The 23,215-nt window shown below is 35.3% G+C and overlaps 1 protein-coding gene across 4 annotated transcripts in view; it reads left to right on the top strand.

Moving 5' to 3' along the window:
* Positions 1 to 23,215, top strand: part of LOC136030234 (tetraspanin-33-like) — a 183,380-nt gene that overhangs the window by 93,385 nt on the left and 66,780 nt on the right. For all 4 annotated transcript variants that reach the window (XM_065709055.1, XM_065709054.1, XM_065709057.1 and 1 more), the window contains one exon: positions 15,991 to 16,134. In XM_065709055.1, the coding sequence (XP_065565127.1) occupies positions 15,991 to 16,134 (144 nt within the window). The remainder of the gene's footprint in view (positions 1 to 15,990; positions 16,135 to 23,215) is intronic.

Here is a 23,215-nt window from a genome sequence, read left to right on the forward strand (position 1 = left end):
AGGTTTATAGGAAATCGGAAATTTGTATTGTCAACATATTAAAAAATAGTTTTATTAATTACTTCTTGATGGATTAGTCTTGCCGCACGGCCTTCAAAAATCGTTTACACCATTTTGTGTCTCGTGGATTTCCCGGCATTATTTAAAAAACGGTCAAAAATTAAATAGCAGGTTTTTTTCAACTGAAAGTAAGGAGCAACATTAAAACATAAAACGAACAGAAATTATTCTGTATATGAAAGGGGCTGCCCCTCTCCTCAACACCTACCTCTTTACGCTTAAGTGTTTTATTACTTTAAAAAGTCGAGTTGTGACAAAGAGTCAAACTGTAGCATAAAGAGTGAGATGTTGATGAGGGGGCAGCCCTTTTCATATACGGAATAATTTCTGTTCGTTTTAAGTTTGAATCTTGCACCTTACTTTCTGTTGAAAAAAACTTTTTTTTTTATTTAATCTTTTGTTAGACACTATATCATCTCAAACTCGTTCATTTCAGTAGAGATAATCCTTGAAGCTGGTTTGCGCTGAGCAGATTTATTATTTCTTATCGAATCTAAATTTTCTTTATTGATTCCCTTGTGACAAATCTCGATAGCTAAGACTGTCCTAAACTTTGAAGTAGACTGCTGTCAAAAAGCAAGAAGTGTATAACAAAGAATTGCTAATTCTAATAGGGTTTGGCTTAAGATTTCTGTGATGGATTTGCTTTAAGATTTCCATGATTTAAGATTTTCCAAATTTCCTGAATTATTCGGACATCGATTGAATTTTTACAGCTTTTTTTCGACCGGAAAAGTTTACCATTGATTTGTTGGATTAAAAAGCCAGATGAATTATTATCAAGTAAAAGCCAGATTTCTGAACGTATTCCAGACTCAAGCCCTGTTTCTGGAAAGCAACTTCTTCTTCAGGCACTTTCCTATCGTGGTAGTACTACCGAGAATACAAAGGAATTATATTGTGACAGTACACCACTACTATTTTTACCGCGACTTTTACTGGTACTAATAGTGCTACTACTGCTACTACTAATAATAATTTTTTATTGCCCATGATGGCAACTGACGGAGTAGGAAAAATAAAAAGCAAAGATAAGACACAATGAAAATAAATTCAAAACTTAATCAATGATAAGCCTATAGAAATACATTCCGGACAGTCGAATCAAAAATGCAGACGCTTTTGGAACGTTATTCTTTTGATAGCATCTAAGAGCCTAGTGACTCAATGCCTGGTCGATACTGATGTACTGCTTTTCCAAAGGGGCAGCCGAAGAAGGTATTTTTCATATTTGTAAAAACACTTTCTAATATCAGCAATATCACTACGAGGGAAACGTTTCCGAAAAGCCGAAAGAGCAAGCAAACGCGGGACTACAAAAGCATTGTCAGGAGGTCCTAGGATACGGCGACTAACTTAGATTTCATGACAACTAAAAGGGCTTAAGCTTTCCTACTTTTATTCGCAAAAAAAATCTTTCAACAGAGTTCGTGTTGCACGCAAAGTTTTCCCAATTGGTACGCCAAGGTAAGGTAGGTGACCCTTTTCACGAACGACATGGGCACCCAGACACAAACAGACTGACTCTTGGGTATGGTGATTAGAAACCAGGAATTCATACTCCTTCGACAGTCTACGGAAATTCTCTTCTGTTCTAGTCTGCGTTCGACTAACGGTCATAATATTATAAGCGTAATTTGCTAGCGATATGTCAACCCCTCTAAATACACAAGTCATAACAGCTTCATGTTGAGGTTCAGCAATGCATTATTGCACAGGGGTAGAGAAGCCAGAGCGCCCTATCTAATACATTTCTTAATCAAGATTTGCGGAGTAAGTTCAGTAATATGAGACGATAAAATAATCTTTACTTTAGCCTTCAGCTTCTTAATCATATCCCGAAAAGACTTTACAACTGAAGAATTCATTCCATGTTTGTAAGCAGTCAGTACAATGTGGCCATGGATACCAAAGTCAAATGCTCTTTAGACATCAAGACTGGCAAAGTAATGTACTTCATAGTTTTCAACAGCATATACCAACAAATTAGTAATAAGATTATTAGCTTGATTACGGTCAACCCCTTTCCTAAACCCAGACTGATTATCTGGTGTATAAAACTTCATCGTAGTCTCATCAATAATCATTAGTTCAGATATTTTACACAGTACAGGGGAAAGAATAATCGGTCTGATTGAAGAACACTGGTTGGACGGTTTTCTCTTTTTAATTGCAGGACTAATTATGCCAGTACTAAATAGCTCTGGCACCAACTCAGTAAAAAATCCTTTGATGAAACAGTGTTAAGTGCTAAACTGAAGACGGTGAGCCAGCTTCGAGATGCTTAGGCCAAATACTATCAATGCGACGGGAATTCTTTTTATGGAGCTTAGAAATACAGCTAATCACCAGCGAACGTGTGACGATAAAACTGAGGTCATTGCGGGACTCGAGCAGACATTTCTCAAGCTCCTTCTCATAAACACTTTTCAAAACCACATCAGGTTCCAAAAATTGGAACGCTGAAGCAATTACACCACTGGTCACTTGTAAGGACAAAATCGCTGCATGATTCGGATTTATGATGCTTTAACATTTTTACACAAAGTTTGGGTTATTACGTGCCTTGTAAGACATTGTGGCGATAGAATTTGCTTGATGCTATCTAAGAGCTTTCGCAAAGCGTCCCTTTGTGTAGAGGTGGCCTTCGTTCATTACACTGGTACGTGGAATATCACACTCTTTCCAAATATGAAACTAATATTTGACTTGACACACGACTTAGCGATCTTTCCAGGTCCAACTCGCACTCTACGGATTGCTATATTTACCTTTTCAGCAATGCGTAGGTGATGCACAAGGTCCAACTCGCATTCTATGGACCGCTGCATTTGCCTTTTCAGCAGTGCATAGGCCATGCACAATTTCAGCATAATACGTGTTGAGTAAAATCTGATTTTCAAAGACACTAATTCCAGACTTCTGAGACAGGAGCTGGAACGCTACTTTGATTTTTTCCGATGATAGTATCACTTACGCTTTGGAAAGTAGGCAGGTCAATTTTAACCTGTCACAGATTTCATGCCACTTGCATGATTGGAATCACTTGATTGGACAGGGTCAGTTGGAGTTAACACGAAGGGGAAAGTGCTTCTGATTGGCAGGTGATCTGAAGTCTGGAATGAAGTAATAACAGAGGTTTTCGAGTTTGGTAGTATTTTAGCAAAGCAATACATGAAATCAAGAGAACACGTGCTGCCAGAATTATGAATGTGTGCAAATTTAAGCTCATTTTCTACTGGGACTAGCTGTGGGCACATGCTTCTCATAATATTTGCTCTACAAGTGGGCACATGCTGATAATATTACACAGTTACTTATATATCGCGATTACCCTTACCACAACTATTCATACCATGACTCTTCTGTGAACATGGCTACGGCTACCAAAGTTACTGCTGCTACTGATACTTTTTTGATTAAAATCAGTCTATTCAAGAAAAGAAAAACTATAGAACAACTTGATAGGGAATAGCTAACCACCAAGCTCCTAGGAGCCTTTGCGGCAAAAATAAACAAGGAATTTCAGTATAAAATGACACAAAGAAAATAATAATAACGGTAAACTGAGAGGAGAAACATTAATGGTTACAGACCGTTGCAATTTTGTAGGTGTAACATTCTAGTTATACCCAATACAGTAGTTGGTCTTAAAATGGTCCATTAGTTAACATGGTATTCACATAATGGTATGACGGCTAGCCTTATTGATTATGTTACTATGAACCGAAGACTTGCAGGATCTGCAAAAGATATATGGGTATATAGTAGTGATGTTATTGATGTTAAAAGTTAAGATAACCATCTAGTAGTGTCTAGGGTTAGTCTAAAGTTGAAAGTTAGGAAGGGTAACAACCTTCCAGGAAGCTATGACGTTGGGTGACACCAGGATTAGAACCTGAGAAAAGCTTTCCAGGAACAGTCGAATACTAAACTAAAGTGTCTAACATTTGACGGTATAAAAGATGGACCGAATTTTTTTTGTAAAATAGTTTATGAAATTGCTGATGGTGTCTTAGGGAGGATAGTTGGAAACGCAGCAGGAATATTATTGAAAATGACTTATGTTTAATAGAGAGTAGAGGGACTTGTATACGTATGAAATGTACACGAAAGGCATGTAAGGAAAGCGGTGAAAGTATGAATGTATGAACTAAGGGGTTGTAGAGTAGAAGTCATGGGTAAAGTGGCTGGAGATGCGGAAAATGTAGCTAAACGTCACAATAGTAAAATACTGTTCTGCCATATTAAAAAATTGAGATGGAATAGTCAATCTGGACTTGTTCTAGTTAAAAATAGGAACGGGGCCATTATCAGTAATAAGAAAAGAGTTAAAGAGAGATTGGCAAAACATATTGAGAATATGCTAAACCGTGATAGAGTTACAGAAAAAGATATAGAAAGTACTTGAAAAGTTTGTGACACTTTTGGATTGATGGAAGATTTATTTTGTGAGGAAGAATCAGTGACAGCACTAAAAGGATTAAAAAATGATAAGGCCTCAGGTGCTGATAGTGCGGTAAATGAGTTTTCTTTAATATAGTGACTGTGAAGTTAGTGATAAATCACTGAAGATTATCAGTATGATTTTTGAAAAAGGAGAAACACCTTGCAATTTTAGGAAAACTAATTAAAAAACTCTATAAGTAAGGTAGGCTACAAGAGTGACCGTGGTAGTCATAGAGGCATTACCCTGGTTTCTGCAGGAAGTAGATTGCATAGTATGATGATACTCATTTTAGACTTAGAGATCTAAGTTTCAAGAGAACAGTTTGGTTTTAGGAAGGGGAAAAGATGCGTCGACCAGAGCTTCACATTTAGGTTAATAATTGAGAATTGGCTGAGTAATCAAACTGCTTTAGTCCTCAGTTTTATAAATTATGAGCAAGTGTTTGATTCAGGGGCAGGAGACCTTTAGCGAAAGTCCTATCCTTGCATTATATACCAGATAAACACATTTAAGGGATTAGTACTATTTATGAGAATAATGTTGCTGCGGTTAAGGCAGCAAATGAGGTTAGTTGCTGGTTTTGCGTTGAATCAGGAGTTAAACAGTGTTGCGTTTTATCCTCGCAACCTTGCAAGTTTAAACGCGTATGGAATACGGATCATTTTGATGGACTTTGTTTTAAGGAGCACAGCAGAGGCAACGGGAGACCACAGAATCAATTAAAGATGCAAGACTCTCCTGGACTTAGATTATGCTAACTATTTGTGTATCCCAGATGAAAATATTAACAAAATGGAAGAATTTTCGGGAGTTTTGAGAACTCTATGTGCAAAAATAGGTTTGAGAATGAACTCTAAGAAGACTTAGTCGTTAAGACTCGGAATAAGTGAAGGTGAAGAGGTGATATTGGGTAACGCGAAGATCGATTAATTGGACAGCTTCACTTATCTAGGCAGTATTTTTTGTAAAGTCGGTGGGAGAAGTAAAGATGCTAGAAATAGGATTGGCAAGGCCCTTGGTGTCTTTTTGCAGTTTAAAAAAGTTTGGAAGAATAGGAAGATAAGTCGGCGTACCAAGATCAGAATAGTGTAATCTACAGCGATGACAGTGTTCAAGCATGGCCCTGAAGCGTGGACGCTCTGAAAGACAGAAGGGGACCTACTAAATATTTTCCAGAGGAATTGCTTACGGATCGTTTTGGGTACCCGACTGACTGACCGTATATAAAACAGTAAGCTATACAAATAAAATGGACCATCTCAAAATTTTGAACCAGTGACTCTGGAAAAAAATGAGCGGGGAAGGGGGCCTAGTTGCCCTCCGATCTTTTGATCACTCAAAAAGAGCACTAGAACTTTTTATTTCCATTCGAATGAGCCCTCTCGCGGAATTCTTGAACCACTGGGTCGATACGATCACCCCTGGGAAAAAACAACAGAAGAAATAAATAAACACGCATCCGTGATGTTTCTTCTGGCAAAAAGTACAAAATTCCACATTTTTGCAGATATGAGTTTGAAACCTATACAGTAGGGTTTTCTTACACGCTGAATCTGATGGTGTTATTTTCATTAAGATTAAATGACTTTTAGGGATGTTTTACCCCTTTTTTGAAAATTAGGCAAATTTTCTCAGGCTCCTAACTTATATGTTCAAAATCAGCATAAAAATCCGATTCTTTTGATGTATCTCTTGGTATTAAAATTCCGTTTTTTAGAGTTTTGGTTACTATTTAGCCGGATCGATCCTTACTTATACTTCGTTGCTACGAACTGCTTTATAAGAGATCGCAGGGCAAGCAGCCCTTCTCCAAAGCCCATTGATTTTCTAAACACATTTACCCAAATTTTGAGGCAGCCCTTTTTTAGCATAGTAGAGCGGTCCAGCAACTATGTCTCTCGGGACAGCCTATTGGGCATGTCAGCTACCCAAAATTATGCAATTAGCCAATGAAGCTTTAAAACAAAATGTTGCTTTAAAACTAAATCAAAAGGCATTGTGTGTACGGTTGCCAATAAGACACCTCAGCAATATATCGAGAACGAATGGGGGTATTTAGGTAAAACGCCCGGGGCTACTACTATTATTACTTCTGCTCCTACAATTTAAATAAACAAAAAGAGTGTAAGTGCATCCAGGTTGTCAAAGAGCATAGATAGAATCTTTTGTCAATAACATTATGTTTAGTTTTTTAATTAAAATACACAAAATAAATTACATTCTAAAATGTTTTCACTTCTTTTTACTTTAATAAAAAAGAAATTATAAAAGCTTTAAGAAAAAAAAGCAGTAAAGCCCAAAGTATATTCTGGTCTTGAGAAGGGATGGGGGTTGTCAGCTTAGTGATCGTGCCATCTTTGAGACCTTATTCCGTGAAATTTCCCAGTTAAATCGATATTCCCAACTCTCTGATCAGTTCACCAGTGGATTTTAAAAGTATCACCAACTCCTTTCTTCACTAGATCACCAACTAGTTGTACGTATGCTTCTTCCGAGAAACAGGACTAAGGAGCTATTCTTCTTCAGGATATACGATATTCTGGGCTGAACTTTGCTCTCGAGTTTTGCATTTGAAAAGGACATTATGTTAATTATTGAAAAAAAGACAGTCATAGAAGCTTGTCGGTAAAACCCCTCAAAGTTTTTGGCTAGTAACGTCCCTGATTGTGACTGAGACTTTGTCTCGGAATGGGCTCATTTAAAGAGTAAAGAAAAAGTGACCTTACAAGGAGATTGTGCGAAATTATTAGAAAAACAGTAGAAATACTGAAATTCTGATTTAAAGTATACCAAATCAATGTTATTTATGATCCTGACCATGTTAATCTTATTTGTATCCCCATCATTGCTGTATTATTGTGCTTTTCACCATTGCTTCAATGCTTAAAAGATTTTTTGATGCTGTGAAATAAGCAGTTGAAGAAAACCCAAATATTTACATTCATTTTAGTATCTTCGTGGATTTTAGCAGCTGCTACTCGAGATTATTTGCTTCATTTCCTTGTTGAAAGACATCATAGTAACTTTTATTCAAATCTCATCAAAGCAAAGTGACGGAATAAAAACAAGTTATCAAGGCCGTGATTATTAGATCCGATATATTTTGAAGTTCATGCAAGTGAAAACCTATGGACTAGACGCCTCATTGTCATTCAACAATGAATTCCAGTTGAATTTTAAAACCTGGATTCATTGGTTATAAGAATATTAGAAGTTCAACTGCTGAAATAAAGTAGAGATTATGTTTAGAGGGGAAGGCTCTCAATATTAACGGGGATTTCTGCACCCTTTCAGTTTCAGCGCTATTCTTCACTTTTGTGAGATATAGCTTAGTTTTATTTAATAACAAATAAGATACTAAGTAATTCAGATAGAAAGAGCCCATGAAATAAAGCAGAGTGCAGACCACTACACTTTTTCTGCTTTCAAACACTTCGTCGTAGCGAAGTCAACCCCTTAAAGTCAACAGTTTTAACTATTAATTTCAATAGAACTCCCCCTTCTTTCTCTGGCCCAATCCCCCCTGAATTTTCTGTCACCATCAGTGTTACCATCTTAAGCGACTTAAAATGGGATTGCCATATTAATGATATTTTAATAAGTGTAACTGCCGCACAGTTATAGTCAAGATCCATTTTACCAACAGGCTAAAAAACCGTTTTGGAATTTGATTTGATCGAACTTGTTCAGCTTGTTAACTGTCAGAACCGCCCAAACCTGCAGTGGCGGAGTGGGCTAGAATTTCTGTACCAGCAGGCATCTGAATGTAATATTTTATAGTACAAGGAAAAACGTTTAATTGCCACAAGGTATTCAACGCATTTAATATGTATTTATTGTTTAATAAACTATACGGAAGCTAAAGGTTTAATTCTATTTAAATAAATAAAACTGAAAAAGTAAAATTCTTTTTTATAATAAATAAAATTGAATTAGTATAATTTGAATAGTGTAATTTTTATTTCAGTGTTGTTATAACTGAAAAAGAGAATATTTGTGATATAATTCGCTTTCAATGAAGCGTCAATGACGCAATAGGCTTTAGATTTATACAGTTAGGGAAGGAGGCATTAGCTAAACTCTTGTTTGTAGCGATTAAATAAAAAAAACAAGTTTTTTTTAATCAAACAGTTCGTCGTAACGAACTGTAGTAAGGAGCGACCCGGCTAAATAGTAAATGAAACTCTAAAAAACGGAATTTCGATGCTAAAAGATATATCAAAAGAATCAGATTTTTATGCTAATTTTAAATATTTAAGTTTCATCAAATTTAGTCTTTGTCATCAAAACTTACGAGCCTGAGAAAATTGGCCTTATTTTGGAAAATAGGAGGTAACACCCCTATTATATAGAAGATGCTATATGGGAGGATCTTTCCTCTGAAGAATATTTCATGGGGGAAGAGAAATTCAATGAAAAGGGCGCAGGATTTTCTAGCGTTACTATTAAAAAAAACACTGAAAAACATGAAAAAGTTTTTTCAATTGAAAGTAAGGAGAAGCATTGAAACTTAAAACGAACAGAGATTATTACGCATATGAGGGGTTCTAAAAATACTTTAGTATAAAGAGCGAGGTATTTAGGAGGAGATAAATACTTCGCTCTTTATGCTAAAAAAAATTTTAAGTAATTTCAACTATTTATTCTACGGCCTTTCTGATTCAGGGGTCATTCTTAAAGAATTGGGACAAAACAAGATTTAGTGTGAAGAGCGAGGTATTAACGAAGGGACCAACCCCCTCATATATATACTCAAAAATATAAGAATATAAAAGTTTGTTACGTAAGTTAATTCTTAAGTTACGTATATTTTTTACTAATAAAAACGTTCGTTAAAAATTAAAAGATCTAGTTGCCTTTTTAAGTAACCGAAAAATTCGAGGGCAACTAGGCCTCTTTCGCCACCCCTTATTTCTCAAAATCGTCTGATCAAAACTAAGAGAAAGCCATTTAGCCAAAAAAAGAATTAATATGCAAATTTCATTTTAATAATTTATGTACGGAAAGCCAAAATTAGAAATGCATGAATTCAAAAACTTTCAGAAATTAAATAAAAAAAACAAAACAAGTTTTTTGAAATGAAAGTAAGTAGCGACATTAAAACTTAAAACGAACAGAAATTACTCCGTATATGAAAAGGGCTTTTCCTCCTCGACACCCCGCTCCTTGCGCTAAAGTTTGATTCTTTCTCGCAACTCTACTTTTTAAAACAATAAAAAACTTTAGCGTAAAGAGCGGGGTGTCGAGGAGGATAAGCCCCTTTCATATACGGAGTAATTTCTGTTCGTTTTAAGTTTTAATGTCGCTCCTTACTTTCATTTCAAAAAACTTGTTTTTGTTTAATTGCAGGTAAGGAGCGAAATTAAAACTTAAAACGAACAGAAATTATTCCGTAAATAAAAGAGGTTGTCCCCTCCCCAACGCCTCGCTCTTTACGCTAAAGTTTGACTCTGTCACAATTCTACTTTTTAAAACAATAAAAAAAACTTTAGCATAAAGAGTGAGGCGTTGAGGAGGGGACATCCCCTTTGATATACAGAATAATTTCTGTTCGTTTTAAGTTTTAATGTCGCTCCTTACTTGCAGTTAAAATTTTTTTTTTTTCATTTAGTGTCTGAACGTTTTTGAATTAATGCATGTTTTGATTTTGGCTCACCGCACATGAATAATTAAAACGAAATTTTCATTTTTTTTTTGCTAAATCGCTTTCTCATAATTTTGATCGGACTATTTTGATAAAAAAGGGGTGGGGGAGAAGGACTAGTTGCCTTCAAATTTTTGCGCTTAAAAATACAATTAGATTTTTTTATTTGTTTTTAAGAACGTTTTTTTTAGCAATAAATATACATACCTTACTAATTACTTTACGTAACGAAGTTCTATATTTGTGTATTCTTATTGCGTATAAGAGTGGGTTCGCCCCCTCGTCAATACCTCGCTCTTTACACTAAAGCTTAAATTTTGTCCCAAATCTTTAAGAATGACCCCTGAATCACAAAGGCCGTAGAATAAATAATTGAAGTTACTAAAAATACTTTAGCGTAAAGAGGATGGTATTGTGGAGGAGACGAACCCCCTTATATGCGTAATATTTTTTTTCGTTTTAAGTTTAAAATGCTGCTAATTACTTCCAGTTGAAATTAAAATTATCTATTTTCTCATTGTTTTGTTTTTTAAATCATGCTAGAAAATCCTGCGCCCCCTTCATGGAAATTATCTTACCTCATGATAAATTCCTCCATGGAAAGATCATCCAACGTAACCCTTCCCCCTGACCCCAACGCGAAAAAGTCCCCTTGAAAACGTCTGTACACTTCATAATAACCATTACTATATGTAAATTAAATATAAAAAAACAAGTTTTTTTAACTGAAAGTAAGGAGCGACATTAAAACTTAAAACGAACAGAAATTACCCCGTATATAAAAGGGGCTACTCCTTCTTCAACGCCCTGCTCTTTACGCTAAAGTTTGACTCTTTCTCTCAACTCTACTTTTTGAAAACAGTAAAAACTTTAGCATAAAGAGCAGGGCGTTGAAGAAGGAGCAGCCCCTTTCATATACGGGGTAATTTCTGTTCGTTTTAAGTTTTCATGTCGCTTCTTACTTTCAGTTAAAAAAAATTGTTTTTTTTATATTTAATTTCTGAACGTTTTTTAGTTAATACATGTTTCGATTTCGGCTCTCCGCGGATGAATAATTAAAGCGAAATTTGCATATTTATTTATTTGGCTAAATGGCTTTCCCATAGTTTTGATCGAATGATTTTGAGAAAAAAGGAGGGGGGAGGCCCTCCAATTTTTTGGGTACTTAAAAAGGCAACTAGGACTTTTAATTTTTTACGAGCGTTTTCATTAGTAAAAGATATACGTAAATTACGAATTACCTCACGTAACAAACTTCTATATTCGTATGTTTTTATTACGTATATGAGAGGGTTCGCCCACTCGTCAATACTCGCTCTTTATACTAAAGCTTAAATTTTGTCCCCTGAATCACAAAGGCCGTAGAATAAATAGTTGAAATTACTAAAAATACTTTAGCGTAAAGAGTGAGGTATTGGGAGGAGGTGAACCCCTTATATGCGTAATATTTTCTGTTCGTTTTTAGTTTTAATGCTACTCCTTACTATCAGTTGAAAAAACTTTTTCATATTTATTTTTCAGTGTTTTTTTAAAGAATGCTTGAAAATACTGCGCCCCCTTCATGGAATCTTCATCCCCTATGACAAATTCCTCCACGGAAAGTTTTTCCACATAACCCCCTCTTCTCAACGCCTCTTCCTAGCCGAAAAATTCCCCTGAAAACGTCTGTACACTTCCCAATAACCATTACTATATGCAAACACTGGGCAAAGTTTGTAACTTGCGGCCCCTCCCACGAGGACTGTAGGGGAGTAAGTCGTCCCCAAAGACATTGTTATAAGGTTTTTCGACTATGCTGAATAAAATGGCTATCTCAGAATTTTGATCCGACGACTTTGAAAAAAAATGATCGTTGAGGGGGGCCTAGGTGCCCTTCAATTTTTAGGTCACTTTTAAAGGGCACTAGAACTTTTCATTTCCGTTCTAATGAGCCCTCTCGCAAAATTCTAGGACCACTGGGTCGATACAGTCACCCCTGGGAAACAGAAAAAAAAAAAAAAACAACAAATAAACACGCATCCACGATTTGTCTTCTGGCAAAAAATACAAAATTCCACATTGTTGTAGATTGGAGCTTGGAACTTGTACAGCAGGGTTCTCTGATACGCTAAATTTGATGGTGTGATTTTTGTTAAGATTCTATGAATTTTAGGGGGTATTCCCCCTATTTTCTTAAATTGGGCAAATTTTCTCAGGCTCGTAACTTTTGATGGGTAAGACTAAACTTGATGAAAGTTATATATTTAAAAACAGCATTAAAATTCGATTCTTTTGATATAACTATTGGCATCAAATTCCATTTTTTAGAGTTTTGGTTACTATTGAGCCGGGTCGCTCCTTACTACAGTTCGTTACCACGAACTGTTTGACAATGGTCAAGTTTTGTAACTTGCAGCCCCTCCTACGTGGACTTTGGGGGAATAAGTCATCCCCAAAGAAATAGTTATTAGGTTTTCGACTAAGCTGAACAGAATGGCTATTTCAAAATTTTGATCCAGTGACTTTGGGGAAAAATGTGCGTGGGAGGGTGCCTAGGTGCCCTCCAATTTTTTCGGTCGCTTAAAAAGGGCACTAGAACTTTTTATTACCATTAGAATTATCCGCTTCGCGACATTCTAGGACCACTGGGTAGATACGATCACCCCTGAAAAAAAAAAGAAAAAAAAAAAAAAGAAACAGCATCCGTTATCTGTACAAGTTCCACAAAATTCCACATTCTTGTAAAAGAGAGCTTGAAAGTTCTACAGTAGGGTTCTTTGATTCGCTGAATCTGATGGTGTGATTTTCGTTAAGATTCTATGACTTCTAGGCGGTGATTCCCCCTGTTTTCTAAAATAAGGAAGATTTTCTCAGACTCGTAACTTTTGATGGATATTACTAAACTTGATAAAACACTATATATTTAAAATCAGCATTAAAATGGTAATTTTTTTTATGTAACTATTGGTATCAAAATTCTGTTTTTTAGAGTTCGTTACCACGAACTGTTTGAAACTAAATTTGTTGTCAACGGTTTTGGGAAGAAATAAGATTAAACTAAATATTTGATATATAATGACATCAGATGCTGAAAAACCCATCTTTTCAAAATATTTTTTTACTGTAATTTCATTATTATTTTCAATGTTGTAATAAGTATGTAAGAAAATATTTGTAATATAATTCATTTTCAGTAAAGTGCCAATGACGTAGTAGGTTTTAGACTTCTACAGGTAGGGAAGGAGACAGTACCCATACTCTTCTTTGAATTGATTTTTGTTCGTTTCTATATTGATTCGCATATTTAATTAAAGCTTTATTCGTTTTAAGATGTATTTATTCATTTTCGTGTTGTACCTTTGTTTGCTTTGATTGTTAATTTAATTTATGTTTGTTTTGGGTTTTATTTATGCTACAATAGTAAAATAGTTTTGTTCATTTTAAGCTTGATTTGCACTTTCAGTTTTAGCTGAACTCGTTTTAAGATTTGTTTATTCATTTATATTAGACAAACAGTTCGGGATAAGCTACTGCATTCTTTAAGCTAATGTTTGTCTTTTTGTTAGAATTATTGAAGTATGAATCCTGACACACACCGCCCTTTTAATTAGAATAATAAGCTTTTTACAAATCCACCAACTGTTTAGCGTAAATTACGAGGTACAGAGAAGGAGGCAACTCTCTCATATACGTAATAACAACAAGAAAAAAACCTGAGAAAATTTCGGTTTCGGGTATGAAACGACCTGTGATGGGTCCAGGAGGAAAATAAATGGTCGTTGGGAGGGGGCTTTTCCGTGGAAGTGGAGTCGGATTTCCCGGAATAAAAAGGAAATCTGATATTAAATTAATTTTTTTTAAACTGAAATTCGCTCATTAAAACTGAAAGTAAAAAAGGAGCATAAAAATTTAAAACATACATAAATCATTACGTAAATAAAGAGAATTGTCCCCTCCTCAACATCCCGCTCTTTACTCTAATGTTCGAATTTTATCCCAATTCATTAATAACGACTCCCCAAAAACAAGAGTCACTTAATTAGAACATTAAAAACATTTTTTTAAGTATTAAATAGCAATTCAGCGTGAAGACTGAGGTGTTTAGGAGAGGGGGCAACACCCTTCTTGTACGAGAAAAGGCTAAATTTTTGGAACTCGCCCGTATTGTTGTTTCGGGATGGTAAGCTGTGTGGGTTGGCAATTGAGGTGGAGAGTTGCAACCTTAGTTAATACTTAGCATACGGATTGAAAATGCACACGGAACTGAAAACATTTTTAAGGTTGGCCAATATAAACATCTTAAATGTGGGACCTGAACTCTTCACTGATAGATCCATTAGTTTTTTTTTTGTTTTGTCTTTATTGATATCGCATAAAACTTATTCTCGGACTAATCCATGCGCCTTTGGACCTTTCTTTGGACTATGCGGTTACGATGGTGTGCTCAAAGGTCTGCGGCTTCCCTCTTCTTACGAAAGATCCGAGTTTAAGGTTGCATTAACATTCATGCTTACACTGAGCGAGTTGGGATTGGAGCATTCACAATGAATAATGTTTGCCTGAATGTTACCCTGCGAATGCGTCTAGAATCCTCTTCCCTCACCGTTTTCTTTTTACGTTAAAGTTTACCTTTTTGTTTGTTGAAAGCTTATTAGAACTTAGCGAATAAAGTAGGTTCTTGGTGCCAGTTACTTTTTTATTATTATTGTTATTATTATTTTTACTTATGACATTTACAACATTTGAGCTGAAAAAGGGGTGGCAGTCCCTTTATATCCAGAATAGTTACTTTGCGATTCAGGTTATTAAGTCGTTCTTTATTTGAAATAAAAGAAAAACAAGTTTTTTTTAACTGAAAGTAAGGAGCGACATTAAAACTTAAAACAAACAGAAATTATTCTGTATAGTAAAGGAGTTGTCCCCTCCTCAACACCTCGCTCTTTACGCTAAAGTTTTTTTTTATGGTTTTAAAAAGTAGAGTTGTGACAAAGAGTCAAACTTTTTGCGTAAAGAGCGAGGTGTTGAGGAGGGGCAACCCCTTCACTATACGGAATAATTAACTATACGGAATTAAAATGGAATAGTCGTAGGATATCAAGTAATGGCTAATTGTAGAAAAAACCAAGACAGACAGTCCAATTGAGTGAGAAGAAAAACCTGGCATTAATTTCCCCCCATTCATTGTCGACGTTACCATCTCCCACTTATGCTACACCTCTCATGTCACTCCACATTGTCGAACTAAAGTCAGTCTTTTGGAGGGTCTCCCCGGCTCGGCACGGTTGGTTCTTCCATTATAATTGAAAATATCAATTATATCAATTATTGAAAATATCAATTATAATGACAAATTTTCCATATATGAACTAGAGTCAATTGGTTGGAGGATCTGTCTTCTGGCAAAAAATACAAAATTCCATATTTTTGTAGATAGGAACTTGAAACTTAGACATTATGGTTCTCTAATACGCTAAATCTGATTTTCATTAAGTGTGATTTTCATTAAGATTCTTTGACTTTTACGGGATATTTCTCCCTATTTTCTAAATAAGGCAAATTTTCTCAGGCTCTTAACTTTTCTTGGGTAAGACTAAACTTGATGAAACTTATATATTTAAAATCAGCATAAAAATCAGATTCTTATGATGTAATTATTGGTATCAAAATCCCATTTTTTAGAGTTTTGGTTACTATTGAGCCGGGTTGCTCCTTACTACAGTTCGTTACCACGAACTGCTTGATATGAACAATTCATTTTACTTAATCTACCGTGTGATCGTAGGGATTCTTCATTTATTCCTGTTACTATAGAAACATTGCACAAAAGAAATTTTAATTAGCTTCAATAATTTTTCAGTTTGGATGTTGTGGACTAACCGAACGTTATGGTTACCACGACTGGTCGAAGAATGAATATTTTATGTGCAATGAATCTAACCCAAGTGTTGAAAGATGTGCTGTGCCTTATTCTTGCTGTAAAACTAACGGACTTGACTTAGAAGTAAGTTTAAAGATCTCCCGTCTTTTATTTGTTGCTTTTTTTCAAGCTAACGTCTTTTTTATTCATTTTACTCTGAGTAGATGAAGTTGTGTTTCACTTTGATAAGATTATAGCTTATTCATTAGCTTAATTATCCTTGGACTTGTGATCATATCCGTCGTTTAATCCATACTCTGAAGTGACACCTCTGCTACCGAGTCCTTCAGATCTTTTTAACAGCTGTCTTATTTGTCGCATTTATATTAATGGTTTCAATATGTTATTTATTTATCTTTTCCCAGACCATTTCTTAAGGAAGCATTAGTCGTGGAAACTTTGGAATGGGTTCATTCTATTGGACGTTGGAAGTCGTAGTGCATATCATAAGAACTGACATTGATTGAAGGGCGACCAGCCCCCCTCCAAACCGTTCTGATAAGACATTTTATCAGAATTTGTAAGTTGTAACTTTTAAAGAAATTGTCGAAAGGTCCAAGAACTAGGGATCTGGAGATGACATGACTCCCACAGCCCCTGATGTAAGGGCTTTATGTCTACTGGTTACATAAAGGGGCATGGGAAAGAGGGGCATGTATAACCCTGGATAACCGGAAAGGCTGAGGGTATTAAGGTGAAATTTTCAGGGAATATTGAGGAGCTGTTCAATTAAATTAAAAGATACTGTATGTGCTGGTTGTCAAACAGGCGGATCTGCAATATCTTAGGAATTACAGGGTATTAACTTGAAACTTTCAGGGTATATTGAAGGGGGTGTTAAATCTATTAAAAGACAATAAGTATATCCAAATGTCAAAAGAACAGATCCATGACTTTTCAGAAAATGCTAAGGATATTCAGTTGAAACTTTCAGGGGATGTTGAGGGGTGCTTAAAACAAAACTAAACGACACTATGCTCAATCAGGCTGTTAGAATTTCGCAAAGCCTCAGAAACAACTAAGTGTATTAAGTCGAAACTTTGAGGTTGACGGGATGACGGGAATTGGAATTTGAATGTTGACGGGAATCGGAACTAAATCAAAAGACTATCCGTGCGTCCAGGTTCTCAAAAGGGCGTATCTTGAATACCTTAGGAAAAGATAAGGGTATGGAGCTGGAACTTCCGCACGATGTTGAGAGTGATGTTAAGGCAAATTAAAAGACACTGTATGCGTCCAGGCTGTCAAAAGAGAGTATCTGCAATATTTAAGAAACATGGGATATTACGAGATTACGGAAACAGCCAAGTGTTCTAAGTTTAAAATTTAGGAGAATGTTGAGGGGGCTGCTCGAGTTAATCCAAAAACAATAAGTTCTTCTAGATTGTCAAATATGTTTATCTGCAATATATTTGGAATGAACATACGTAGGGAATGTTGGGGGGGGGCTGAAGTAAATCCAAAGTTGAAATTTTCAGAAAATGTTAGGAGGATATTGAACGAAATTAAACGACATTAATTGCCTCCAGGTTGTCAAAATCGCATATCTGGAGTATTTCACAAACGGCCTTGGGTATTAAGTTGAAACTCGCAGGGAAAGTTCAGAAGATATTGAACTAAATTGAAAGACATTATGTGTCAAACGGACGTATCTGCAAAATTTCAGAAGCAGCCAAGAATGAAACGGCTAAGGGCATTCAAAAGAAAACCGAAGACACTTTGTACATCCATGTTGTAAAGATGGTGAATCTGTAACATCTTGATGTTACATCGGTTCGATCGTTAACGTTGGATCGGTTGAAGGCAATAAGTTGAAACTTTCAGGGAATGTTGAGGGGGATGTTCAGGTAAATGAAAAGAAATTATGTGCACCCAGGTTGTCAATAGAACGTATCTGCAATATTTCAGATGCATCTAAGGGTATACATTACCGGTTTAAAATAGCCAGCTTAAATTTGGAGGGGAAATTGGGCCGTCTGACCAAGAAGATTTTAAATTTTGGCTTTTTTGGTTGGAGGGGTGCAAAAGGGGCTTTTAAAGGGCCATACATTTTAAAGAAAAGTGCGACCGTATTGATTCTTGGTGATAAACATTTTTTAATGCTGATCTGCTTAAATTTCAGGTTATGAAGATAACAAACAAGCAGTTAAAAAAAAAAATAACGCAATAAGATTCTCATAATAAAATGGTTGATTTTTATTCGTCTTTATTAAAGGTTGTAACAGAATGGGGCTTGGGACGGTTTCAGCTATATAGAAGGGCAAAATCAAGCATGTTTTCAATTTATTAATTTGAATAATGTTCCCCTCCCATACACCAGAAATTCTATAATGAGAGTATTATTAAGGTCAAAAATGTTAATAGCAAATCAAAATCTTAATTTTTAAGAAGAAAAACCGACGATTTTTTTTTCTTACAATCATTACTTCTATTAACAATAAGAAAACAATGTCAATTAAACATTTCCAAAAAATAATTTTCTTAAATAACAGTAAAGAGCTTTATTAAACCGAAGACGAGTAGAAAAGGAGGCAAATAATAATCCAAATTCAAAATGAACATAAATTGTTATCAATGAAGTAAAGGAAACCGCCAAATGAACGGAAATTACAATGAATGATCAAATCAAACAGTTCGTGGTAACGAACTGTAGTAGGCCCAAGGAGCGACCCGGCTCAATAGTAACCAGAACTCTAAAAAACGGAATTTTGATAACAATAGTTATATCACAAGAATCGCATTTAAATGCTGATTTTAAAAATATAAGTTTCGTCAACTTTAGTCTTACCCATCAAAAGTTACGAGCCTGAGAAAATTTGCCTTATTTTAGAAAATAGGGGAAACACACCCTAAAAGTGATAGAATGAAAATCACACCATCAGATTCGGCGTATCAGAGAACCCTACAGTAGAAGTTTAAAGCTCCTACCTACAAAAATGAGGAATTTTGTATTTTTTGCCAGAAGACAGATCACGGATGCGCGTTTATTTGTTTGTTTGTTTCTTTTTTCCAGGGTGATCGTATCGACCCAGTGGTCCTAGAATGTTGCGATAGGGCTCATTATAACGTAAATTAAAAGCTCTAGTGCCCTTTTTAAATGACCAAAAATTGGAGGGCACCTAGGCCCCCTCCCATGCACATTTCCCCCCCAAAGTAACCGGATCAAAATTTTGAGATAGCCATTCTGTTTGCATAGTCGAAAACCTAATAACTGTGTCTTTGGGGACGACTTAATCCCCCACAGTCCCCAGGGGAGGGGCTTCAAGTTACAAACTTTGACCATTGTTTACATATAGTGATGGTTATTAGGAAGTGTACAGACGTTTTCAGGGGGGACTTTTTCGCGTTGGGGTGGGAGTGGCTCGGGAGAGGGATTACCTAGGAGGATCTTTCCACGGAGGAATTTATTATGAGGGAAGAAAATCTCCATGAAGGGAGCGCAGGATTTTCTAGCATTATTAAAAAAAAAAATGAGAAAATAAACAATTTTTTTTTTCAACTGGAAGCATTGAGCAACATTAAAACTTAAAACTAACAGAAAATATTACGACGTATATAAGGGAGTTCGTCCTCTTCACCATACCTTGCTCTTTACGCTAAAGTATTTTTAGTAATTTCTACTATTTATTCTACGGCCTTTATGATTCAGGGTCATTCTTACAAAATTGGGACAAAATTCAAGCTCTACTGTAAAGAGCAAGATACTGATGAGGGAGCGAACCCTCTCATAAACCTCATAAAAATACACAAATATAACAAAAACGTTCGTAAAAAAAAAAGAAAATTATAGTTGCATTTTTAAGAAACCAAAAACTTGAGGGCAGCTAGGCCTTCTCCGCCACCCTTTTGTTTTATCAAAATCGTCCGATCAAAACTATAAAAAAGCTATTTAGCAACAAAAAAAAAATATTTGCAATTTTTTTTATAATTATTCATGTGTGGTGAGCCAAAATCAAAACATGGATTAGTTCAAAAACGTTTTTTATTGTTTTGAAAAGTACAGTTGTGACAAAGAGTCAAACTTTAGCGTAAAGAGCGAGGCGTTGAGGAGGGTACAACCCCTTTCATAGACGGAACAATTTCTGTTTGTTTTAAGTTTTAATGTCGCTCCTTACTTGCAGTTAAAAAACTTGTTTTTTTATTTAGTCAAACTTAAAACTAACATAAATTACCACAAACAGAAGCATGACTAACGCCTCGATATTGCGAATAGCACCCTCTAACCGTTCTAAAGGCAAGAGTGTCATTTGCGCTTTAGTGAAAACAAAATGTTTTTTAAATATTTCCTCTTTTATAACATCAATCAATCCAAAACTGCTGAGAATTCGGAGAATGAAAATCGTCATATATTAAATAGCCACTTAGCTCTTTTCATCTTTCTTCGCTGTGGCGCTTATTTTATTTTTTGTTGTTGTTGTTGTTGTTGTTTTGACAAATTAAACCGTACTGCTCGAATAGAATACTTGGGCATTTCGAAGGTTTATTGGGCGTTAGTCCCCCTTCTGTTTCTGGTAATTTCTGGTTGCATTAAACCTCTATTTATGCTCGTCTTGGGTCTAATGTAGCACTACACTTGTCATTGAAAAAATTCTTTTTTGGACTAAGATTTCGATTTAGATTAATTTGATGAAGGGGTGACTTGGGCTAATACTCTTAAAAAAGAGAGTTTTGATAACATTGCATATATCAAAAGAATCTGTCTTCGATTGCATTTCCAAATATGTGCAATTCGTCAAATTTAAAATTACTAATTAAAAGCTACGAACCTGAAAAAAATTGCCTGCTTTTTGAAAAAGGAAGCAAACAACCAATTCAGCATATCCGAAGACTATTCTGGAGGTTCTAAGATCCCATCTACAAAATCGTTGCATTTTTTTAGAAGGAAGATCACTGATGCTTGTTTATTTGTTTGTTTATATTTTTTTCCGGAGGGGTGATCCTATCGAACCAGTAGCCCTAGAAAAACGACAGAAGGCTCAATTAGATGGAAATTAAAAGTTATGGTGCCTTTTATAAGTTGCCAAAAAGACTGTGGTGCGGTAAAGTGACATTCCCTGCTATTTTCTGGGACAGACTACAATTTTATTCCAAAGAGAGCCAAGTAAAGGTAAATATAGACCATAGTTTCAGGCTCCATTTAACTGAGTTCTCTCACTTGATTTAGGGTTCAGTTGGTTTTTGGGGAGGGCCGGTAAGTCATTGTGTAGGTGGGAGAGGGATGCCTCTTGCCACAAAATTTCTGTTTTTATTCCCAAGTTTTCTAACTCTCTGTGAACCTTCAGATAAATATAGACAAGGATATATATAACGATATATATAACGATATATATACGATATATATATAACGATAACGATATATATAAAGAATAGGCTTTTCATGGTGATCCCAAATAAAAAAAAAATATAAATATATATTAGCTTAAAGTTATCCACCGAAAGTTACACGTCTGAGGAAATATGCCTCGTTTTCGGAAAAAGCGCATTTTTACACGCAAATTCTCTAACTTTTCGTGAACCTTCAGATATATATATATATATATATATATATATATATATATATATATATATATATATATATATATATATATATATATATATATATATATATATATATATATATATATATATATATATATGTATATATATATTTGTGTGTGTGTACCCGTAAGAGAGAGTCTGGGGAGGAGGTGGGGTAGAAGCTGTTTTCTATTAACCAGAATATGGGTGCTTTGGATTGATAGCTCTCCTGTTATTCTAGAGAAGTATTTCCTTGTTACCATTTAAGGTCAAATTCATGCGCTCAACGGCACAAAATGGGGAGAAGTGGAAGGTGGGTATCATGAGTGCCTTCAAGGAATACCTTACAAGGGAGGAGACAAGTATTACCAGCAACTTTGTTATTATCGACGTTTGAAATTGAAATATTGGACTTTTTTTTAGTAATAAACAGTTTGAGGTAATGAAGTATATGTAAGTAGTGAATCGTGCTAATAGTAACCAAAACTCTTAACAAAATATTTTATTGATAATGTATACATTAAAAGAACTGTTTTTTATAGTATTTCCAAATTCAAAAAATTATTAACTTAAAAGTTATCTCAGTGAAAACCAAGGTCCTGGTAGCTCTTGCCCAGCCCTCAATATATTTTCTGGCAGTCTTCATAATCTCTCCCTCTCTACCTTTGTGGTTGTAGGGATATGAACATAATCTTTTATGTTACCTAAAAAGACTATATGCAATAAGAGGGGTAGAGACTGATTTCTACCCACTCCCCAATTTTGTTTACTTCTCTATTTATTTTTGTTTCATTACCCCTTTGAGATTCTCACCATGAGGGTGTTGTAGCGGCTATTTATGTTAGGTGGGAGGTGTTGGTGTTGACTTGTTTTGTGTTTATGTGGTTCATTGTTTGTTCATGATCAGTTCTTAATGAGTTCGAGTTTTTGGTCTTTGTGACAACCTGATGAATGAAAGTGAGGTATATTGTCTAACCCTTTTTGGGTTGTTCCCCAGCTTTGCAATGATCGTGGCGACCTGAGATGGCGATTGAGTAATATTGGCTCAGGGAGATTTCAAGCGGGAGGTCTTTTCTAGGACTGGTTTCTAGGACTTTAAAGCTTGTTAATAATGAATTTAGCCTATAAATCGTAATGGGTATTGGTTATTTCGCATTAGGAGTGTAGTGTGAACCTTAGTATTACTCTTGCTCCCTATAAACCTAGATCAATATCCTTGTCGAATTCCTGAATCGAAACGCTAGGCAATTATGGAAGAAATTGACAGAATGTCAAGTGTGGATGTAATTGAGCCATCCAACTCGGGACGTGCAGCGGTGGCCTTCTTGATTCTATTAAATAAAAATAACAAAAGTTTTTTATTTGAAAGTAAGGAGCAATATTAAAACTTAAAACGAACAGAAATTAGCACGTATACGATGGGAATTGCCCCTCCTCTACACCTCGCTCTTTACGCTTAAATTTGTTAGAACTTTAAAAAAAGCTTCTTATTGTTCTAACTAAATGAACATAGTGGAAATCTTGGTGGAAAAATCAGGATCCATATTCTGGCTTAGTGTGTGGATGTACAAATGAAATTATTCTCCATCTGAAGTTCATCTGAAGATACTGAAAGATTTAAGAGATAATTAAACAAAAAAAAAGTTTT

Source organism: Artemia franciscana, chromosome 8 (assembly GCF_032884065.1).
Source record: "Artemia franciscana chromosome 8, ASM3288406v1, whole genome shotgun sequence".
Lineage (NCBI taxonomy): Eukaryota > Metazoa > Arthropoda > Branchiopoda > Anostraca > Artemiidae > Artemia > Artemia franciscana.